Source organism: Lucilia sericata, unplaced genomic scaffold, assembly GCF_015586225.1.
Source record: "Lucilia sericata isolate MDLA Ls3-8-SP2 unplaced genomic scaffold, ASM1558622v1 Contig001084F_arrow, whole genome shotgun sequence".
NCBI lineage: Eukaryota > Metazoa > Arthropoda > Insecta > Diptera > Calliphoridae > Lucilia > Lucilia sericata.
The window spans coordinates 31,109-40,247 of record NW_023995059.1 but is presented as its reverse complement, the minus strand read 5'-3'; the positions used below and the strand labels follow the sequence as shown (position 1 = coordinate 40,247).

General features: G+C 26.6%; 1 protein-coding gene across 1 annotated transcript; it reads left to right on the top strand.

Moving 5' to 3' along the window:
- LOC119609913 (transmembrane protein 26) lies at positions 1-5,438 on the top strand. The gene is made up of 8 exons (XM_037964941.1): positions 1-328; positions 3,511-3,791; positions 3,871-4,051; positions 4,109-4,263; positions 4,342-4,540; positions 4,599-4,655; positions 4,721-4,933; positions 4,997-5,438. The coding sequence occupies exons 1-8, from the start codon at positions 135-137 to the stop codon at positions 5,187-5,189; spliced, it is 1,473 nt and encodes a 490-aa protein (XP_037820869.1). The 5' UTR covers positions 1-134; the 3' UTR covers positions 5,190-5,438.
- Positions 5,439-9,139: the final 3,701 nt, after the last annotated feature.

Genomic DNA, 9,139 nt, shown 5'->3' with positions numbered 1-9,139 from the left:
TAAAGTTCGTTTTCGAAATAAGAAACAAAAAAATGCTAAAATAAAGTGAAAGTGTTCCCAAAGATATATACATAAAAAAATACATCATGATTTAAGTTTAAAAAAATAAATCAAAATTTTTTGTAAAAATTAAAATGGCGAAAATTATTTCAACTATAAAAGCGACTCTAACGCGTATTATCTTTAGTGCCCATAGTATAATAGCTATATATCAAGTAGTCGATAATAAGAATGACATTATCTATTGGTCCTTGACGGCTCCTCTATTATTATTACTTTTTGAGGGCATCTTCACCATATTTATTAAAAAGACCCAGGAATGGAGATGGTAATTATAAACGAAACTAAAATTTTGTAAAATATAGTTTTTAAAATAAATTTTCTTCAAGTTAAATGTTTTTTCTCTAAAGTAAACAATTGGTTGACGTCATTTTCTTACAGGGTTCATTACTTCTTTGATTTTCAATTAAGCGTTACAAAAAAATCATATAAATTTCTAACCACCGTATTAACCTCCTCCCCACCTATAAACTGTATGGAATAGTTTTCGTTGTCTTTCTGGCTCTCTTTTTTTTGAACTCAGTATAAAGGTTCATTAAAACGCACTTTCCAATCGCGTTTATTTTACTGAAATTTAATTGAATTTTTTGATTTTGTTGGTTTTGTGTTTTTATTCGCATTTTGTTTATTTTCTTGTCCTTTATTCCCGGATGATTGGATTTGATTTGATGATATTGGTTTTGGCGAGGGTGTGATTTCATTGTTTGTAAATAAAGTTTAATGTCTTTTTAAACTGTGAGTAATTGTGGAAAATGCATCATGATATTTTTATATGTGTGTTTATGTTGATTTTAACGAATATGTGTGTAAGCGGTTGTAAAAGTAATATTATGGCAAATTTTAGACATTATAGCAAATTTGGAACAATCACATCCCACTTGATCTTTGTTAAGTTAATTTACGGTCCAATAAACTCCCATGTTCATGATCAAATCTTGGCTTTCCAGGTTCACCAACATTTAAACCAAAAAATGTCGCGAATTCCAACAATATGACCTGTGGATTAGTAATAAAAATATAATTTTCCAATATAATTTATTTATAAATTACACCCACTCTCCTTAGACGACGCAATTTGACTTGTCTACTACATGTCCCTAAAGAAATGATCCACCTCTATTTCAGGCCCCTTTGCATTAACTAACTAACTAACTAACTAACTAACTAACTAACTAACTAACTAACTAACTAACTACTACTAACTAACTAACTACTAACTAACTAACTAACTAACTAACTAACTACTAACTAACTAACTAACTAACTAACTAACTAACTAACTAACTAACTAACTAACTAACTAACTAACTAACTAACTAACTAACTAACTAACTAACTAACTAACTAACTAACTAACTAACTAACTAACTAACTAACTAACTAACTAACTAACTAACTAACTAACTAACTAACTAACTAACTAACTAACTAACTAACTAACTAACTAACTAACTAACTAACTAACTAACTAACTAACTAACTAACTAACTAACTAACTAACTAACTAACTAACTAACTACTAACTAACTAACTAACTAACTAACTAACTAACTAACTAACTAACTAACTAACTAACTAACTAACTAACTAACTAACTAACTAACTAACTAACTAACTACTAACTAACTAACTAACTAACTAACTAACTAACTAACTACTACTAACTAACTAACTAACTAACTAACTAACTAACTAACTAACTAACTAACTAACTAACTAACTAACTAACTAACTAACTAACTAACTAACTAACTAACTAACTAACTAACTAACTAACTAACTAACTAACTAACTACTAACTAACTAACTAACTAACTAACTAACTAACTAACTAACTAACTAACTAACTAACTAACTAACTAACTAACTAACTAACTAACTAACTAACTAACTAACTAACTAACTAACTACTAACTAACTAACTAACTAACTAACTAACTAACTAACACCTAACTAACTAACTAACTAACTAACTAACTAACTAACTAACTAACTAACTAACTAACTAACTAACTAACTAACTAACTAACTAACTAACTAACTAACTAACTAACTAACTAACTAACTAACTACTACTAACTAACTAACTAACTAACTAACTACTAACTAACTAACTAACTAACTAACTAACTAACTAACTAACTAACTAACTACTAACTAACTAACTAACTAACTAACTAACTAACTAACTAACTAACTAACTAACTAACTAACTAACTAACTAACTAACTAACTAACTAACTAACTAACTAACTAACTAACTAACTAACTAACTAACTAACTAACTAACTAACTAACTAACTAACTAACTACTAACTAACTACTAACTAACTAACTAACGAACTAACTACTAACTAACTAACTAACTAACTACTAACTAACTAACTAACTAACTAACTAACTAACTAACTAACTAACTACTAACTACTAACTAACTAACTAACTAACTACTAACTAACTAACTAACTAACTAACTAACTAACTAACTAACTAACTAACTAACTACTAACTAACTAACTAACTAACTAACTAACTAACTAACTAACTACTAACTAACTAACTAACTAACTAACTAACTAACTAACTAACTAACTACTAACTAACTAACTAACTAACTAACTACTAACTAACTAACTAACTAACTAACTAACTAACTAACTAACTAACTAACTAACTACTAACTAACTAACTACTAACTAACTAACTAACTAACTAACTAACTAACTAACTAACTAACTAACTAACTAACTAACTAACTAACTAACTAACTACTAACTAACTAACTAACTAACTAACTAACTAACTACTACCTAACTAACTACAAAGATGACCTAAAAAGGATGACTAGTAACTGATTTTATCAATCAAGGTTTTTCATTCGAAATCGAATATCAATTAAGTCTCCAAGTATTTTAGAAATGGACTTAATTCAGTGTTCCTCGACCCTATCGGCCCAAAGCAATTTGTATCGCACTTTCCAAAGACATTTCATAGAGGATGTTTAAGAATAATTCAGGGGTACTGCAAATCTGAGATCTTTCTTCTTCTCTTTTAAATATTTTTTTAAATAAGCTTCTGTATTAATCTTAAGCGCATTTAGAAGATTGAGAGGAAGAGGTTTATATGACAGATCACGTTGCCCCATATTAATGGGTGAAGAAAATATTAAGAAATCACAAACTCCTGATATTTTGGGCGTGACTTAACAGTATGATGTTTGTTAGATCAAACTGAAAGTGTCTAGGGGTTTTAACGAAATATTCCTAAAATTGGATGCTTGGAATCTCGGGAAGAGTTCATTATTTAGCAGAAATAAAACCGATTACCCCATTAAAAATGTCTTATTCTAATATTTCATTTAAAATTTCAGATAACCAGACCAAAATCAATAACCGGATATTTTCATTTGTATCTAAATGCCAACTTTTTTTATTTTAAAATTTCCATTAGGTTCTGCCCTTCAGTGTTCCTATATTTAGCCAGTATTGTACCAGCAATATGGCTATTGGAATTCGACAAAGTTGAAAGGCGTCTGTTAAAGAGTTCTGAAGCCAATGATACGGCCGATTCGCCCATAACAGATGTACTTGGTGTGCCAAAAATTAACAAAGACACTTGGATAACATTAATAGAACAGTTTTTAATGTTAATACTCATAGTGGGTAGATGGATGCTACCAAAGGGTGATCTGACTAGAGATCAACTAAGTCAGCTATTGTTGGTATATATAGGTGAGATAAATAACTATAAAAAAAAAACGTTTGTATTAAAAGTTACTTAAATGGGGCTTAATTTTGTTTACACTGACAGGTACCGCTGCCGATATTATAGAATTTTTTGATTCATACAAAGATGAATCGATAGCTAAAATACCCTTATTGGTATATTTAACTTTGGGCATTTGGTCCTGGAGTCTTTTGCAATTTACTATAGTTTTATCAGCCACTAGGGCACGTAGACCCAGAGGTGGGGGTTCAAATCATAAAGATGAGTAAGTGTAATTGATTAAATTTTGTTTAAATTCTTATATGCTTTTATACAATTTTAGACCACCCACCGATTGTTGTAATAATTGTTGTTGCGGCATTGATGTTTGGGGCATTGTACTCAATGTTATATTACAGGATGCACCATTTTTAACATTTCGTTTGCTCATTATTTTTCAATATGATATCATCAGTTATATGAATGTCTTCTTTACTTGTAAGTATTAAAAACAGGGGCCGACTATACGCCTATGTGATCGAGCCGATTATTTGAATATTTTTTTTTATAATTAAGGTAAAAATTCTTTGGTTATTGTTTTACAATTATATCGCTTGTATGTGGTAAATGCTGAATTTTGGAAAAGTCGTCGAGAACAGAAAGTTGCCGCCAAGCAACGACAATATAAATCGAAACGTCGCAATACTGATGACCCGAATGGTATTTATATGATCTCTTCGGATCGTGGAACTGAAATGAGAAGAAAAATTAAGAGGTAAGCGTTTTATATTCATACTTACATTATAATTATTACGACATTTCACCGTTTCCAGAGCAAAAGAATACTCCGATGATGAAGTGGTCTATAAAAAGAAGGCCAAAAAGGATAAGTAAGTTTAAGCAAAAAATGTATTAATTAATTTTTAAAATAAAAAAATATGTTTTTTTATTTTAGAAATAAAAAACGCAAACGTAAAGATACTGGTTATTCCACAGCCAGTTCTCAAAATCTTTACTCCACTAAAGGTGAGCAGGAAAAAGCAGCAAGAAGAAAGGATAAAAAGGGCAAGAAAAGTAAACGTGATCGCAGTAAATCACCTTGTAGCAGTGATATTGTAGAGGCACGAAAATCCAAACATGCCAAAAAGTCTGATAAATCAGATAAAAAGTAAGTAGATAAACAAAAACAATACAAAACCTAGTTTTATTAATTTTTCTATACCTCTAAAAGAAAATCGAAAAGAATCGATGCCGTTATCGAAGAATCAAGTAGTACCGGCAGCTCTTCTGATTCCAGTAACTCAACTCTTCCTAGTTATGAGGTTATCAATGAAAAGAAATCCAAATCGAAACGACGTAAACGTAATTCAAGTTCCTCCTCATCCACCACGGATTCTTCCGACAATTCGTCTTCAGAATCTTAAAAAAACGAACGATATATATGTATTTGTCTTAAAGAAACACTTACGATAAGAGTTTCTTTAAATGTTTTTGTATTGGTAATAAATCTCCTTTAGTATAGGAGATTTAAATTTGTCTTATAGCCCTAAACTAGTTTTAATATATCCTAACGGTTTAAAGTGATTTTTGTATTGAAATTGTTAAGGAAAAATTGAAAAATTTTGGAAAAAAAAAATAACGCACTTTGGCGTAAAATTGGTATTATTAGGAAATTTGCTGTCAACGTTATTTTATATTGTTTATAAAGAAATAACTAAAGAAAATGAAATTTTATAATAAATTAAATTTACATACAAATATATTTATAGGAATTATATTAATAAATAAAACAGCGAAATGAAAAAATTATCAAAATTGAAAGTTGTCTGTGGTATTAATAAAACGATATGTCAGAAAGTGTGTAAGTTATTTGTAGAATAATTAAAAAAAAAAAAATTATAAAAAATGTTTCTTTTTCCAAAAAGAAAATCACTTATTCAAAAAATTTTCTTTCTCTTAAAATTTTGTAAAAATTCTCCTATTGTAGTTCATAAAAAAAACTTTTGTCTTTTTGTTTAATTTTCCAAAAATTCTATTTTTAAGAAAATTTTGCCAAAAATAATTTTATTTTCAGAAAATTTTTCCTCATTTTATTTTGATAGAAAATTAAAAAAACAAATTAGTTTTTCTAAATAATTCTCGAAAAAATATTTTTAATGAAATTTTCAAAAATTTTTTATTTAAAATTTAATTTTTCCAAAATTTTTCTTTTTATAGAAATTTTCCCAAAAATTCTCTTTTTATAGAACATTTTCCAGAAAATTCTCTTTTAAATAGAAAATTTTCGAGAAAATTCTCTTTTTTATAAAAAAAAAAATATCGAGAACATTATTCTTTTTATAGAAAATTATAGAGAAAATTTTCTTTTTATAAAAAATTCTCTTTTTATAGATAATTTTAAAGAAAATTCTCTTTTTTAGAAACAATCGAGAAACTTTTCCTTTTTATAGAAAAATATCGAAAAAAATTCTCTTTTATATAGAAACTTTTCCAGAAACCTCTCCAGAAACTTCTCCAGAAAATTCTCATTTTTATAGAAAATTTTTGAGAAAATTCAATTTTTATAGAAATTTTGAGAAAAAAATTCTCTTTTTATAGAAAATTTTCGAAAAATTCCCCTTTTTATAGAAAATTTTCGAGAGAATTCAATTTTTATAGAAAATTTTCGAGAAAATTCTCTTTTTATAGAAAATTTTCGAGAAAATTCTCTTTTTATAGAAAATTTTCGAGAAAATTCTCTTTTTATAGAAAATTTTCGAGAAAATTCTCTTTTTATAGAAAATTTTCGAGAAAATTCTCTTTTTATAGAAAATTTTCGAGAAAATTCTCTTTTATAGAAAATTTTCGAGAAAATTCTCTTTTTATAGAAAATTTTCGAGAAAATTCTCTTTTTATAGAAAATTTTCGAGAAAATTCTCTTTTTATAGAAAATTTTCGAGAAAATTCTCTTTTTATAGAAAATTTTCGAGAAAATTCTCTTTTATAGAAAATTTTCGAGAAAATTCTCTTTTTATAGAAAATTTTCGAGAAAATTCTCTTTTTATAGAAAATTTTCGAGAAAATTCTCTTTTTATAGAAAATTTTCGAGAAAATTCTCTTTTTATAGAAAATTTTCGAGAAAATTCTCTTTTTATAGAAAATTTTCGAGAAAATTCTCTTTTTATAGAAATTTTCCAGAAATTTCTCTTTTTATAGAAAATTTTCCAGAAATTTCTCTTTTTATAGAAAATTTTCCAGAAATTTCTCTTTTTATTGAAATTTTTCGGGAAAATTCTCTTTTTTATTGAAATTTTTCGGGAAAATTCTCTTTTTTATTGAAATTTTTCGGGAAAATTCTTTTTTTTATTGAAATTTTTCGGGAAAATTCTTTTTTTTATTGAAAATTTTCGGGAAAATTCTCTTTTTTATTGAAAATTTTCGGGAAAATTCTCTTTTTTATTGAAAATTTTCGGGAAAATTCTCTTTTTTATTGAAAATTTTCGGGAAAATTCTCTTTTTTATTGAAAATTTTCGGGAAATTCTCTTTTTTATAGAAAATTTTCGGGAAAATTCTCATTTTCATTGAAATTTTTCTCTTTTTATTGAAAATTTTCGGGAAAATTCTCTTTTTTATTGAAAATTTTCGGAAAAATTCTTATTTTATAGAAAATTTTCAAGAAAATTCTCTTATTTATAAAAAATTTTCAAGAAAATTCTGTTCTTTATAAAAAAAATCTCTTTTTTATAGAAAATTTAAAAAAAAAATCTTTTTTTATAGAAAATGTTCAAGAAAGTTTTTTTATATAGAACATTTTAGGGAAAATTCTCTTTTATATAGAAAATTCTCATTTATATAGAAAATTTTAGAGAAAATTCTATTTTTTATAGAAAATTTTCAAGAAAATTCTTTTTTGTATAAACAACTTTTCAAGAAAATTCTCTTTTTTATAAAAAATTCCCTTTTTTATAAAAAATTCTCTTTTTTATAAAAAATTATCTTTTTAATAAAAAATTCTCTTTTTTATAAAAAATTCTCCTTTTTATAAAAAATTCTCTTTTTTATAAAAAATTCTCTATTTTATCGAAAATTTTCTAAAAAAATCTTTTTTTTATAGAAAATGTTCAAGAAAGTTCTTTTTATATAGAACATTTTACAGAAAATTCTCTTTTATATAAAGAAAATTCAATTTTTTATAAAAAAAAATATTCAAGAAAATACTCTTTTTTATAGAAAATTTTCAAGAAAATTATTTTTTTTTTTTTAAATTTCGAAATTTCTCTTTTTTATAGAAAATTTTCAAAAAAAAATCTCTTTTATATAGAGAATTTTAGAGAAAATTATATTTTTAAAATTAGTAAAAAAAAATAAAATAAAAACAAGTAAGAAATTATAGTCGGGCGTGGCCGACCATATGATACCCTACACCAGTTATGAAAATTAAATGTGATTTATTTTTCATAATAAAGCATTTATCTTCAATATTCCCTTGTTCCGATACATTTAAGCAATTTATGGATGAAAAACTAATTTTCTGAAAGAGGCTTTATATGGGGGCTAGGGGCAAATATGCACCAAGCCCGATAAAATTTTGTGAATATATTTATATTGACATAATATTTTATTGTGCTGAATTTCATCGCGATATTTGGGTTTATAAGCTAATTTGGGACATTCAAGTAATTTTCTGAAGGGGACTTTGTATGGGAGCTAGGGTCAAATGTGGCCCGATCTTTATGAAATTTGGCAGGGTCATCAAGACTTCTATAAAACTTAGTTATGCCGTATTTTATCGATATTTCTGTATATTTAACATAATTATGAGCTCAGAAGCCCTTTTCGGGGGGTTCTGTTGTATGGGGGCTAGGTGAAATAATGGACCGATTTTAACCATTTTCAATAGGCTTCGTCCTTAGGTCAAATAAAACGTGCGTGCCAAATTTCATCCAATTATCTTGAAAATTGCGACCTGTACCTTGCGCACAAAGTTTACATGGACAGCCAGCCAGCCAGACGGACGGACGGACGAACGGACGGACGGACATAGCTTAATCAACTCAGAAAACGATTCTAAGCCGATTGGTATACTTTAAGGTGGGTCTAGGACGAATATTTTGGTATGTTACAAACATCAGCACAAATCCAATATACCCTCCCCACTAAAGTGGTGTAGGGTATAAATATAATAAAGAAAATTAAAAAAAATTCTCTCTTTAGAAAAAAATTTGTTTTAAAAAATTTTTATATAAATTTGTCACAACATTCTCTCTATTTTTTAAAATTTAAAAATATAGTTTAACTCTAGCTGGTCACCTTATCGCACAACCTCAAACTTTTGGCATAAAGCTTTCTAGTAAACATACTACACTCGTCGTAGACGACATTTTCAACGTTAGT

What these genes read in the sequence shown, in the direction of transcription:
- LOC119609913 (XM_037964941.1), top strand. Translation starts at nt 135, where the DNA reads ATGGCGAAAATTATTTCAACTATAAAAGCGACTCTAACGCGTATTATC. An exon ending in GCTATTGTTGGTATATATAG is followed by an intron (nt 3,792 to 3,870) that starts GTGAGATAAATA and finishes TTACACTGACAG; the next exon opens with GTACCGCTGCCGATATTATA. An exon ending in TCTGATAAATCAGATAAAAA is followed by an intron (nt 4,934 to 4,996) that starts GTAAGTAGATAA and finishes TACCTCTAAAAG; the next exon opens with AAAATCGAAAAGAATCGATG.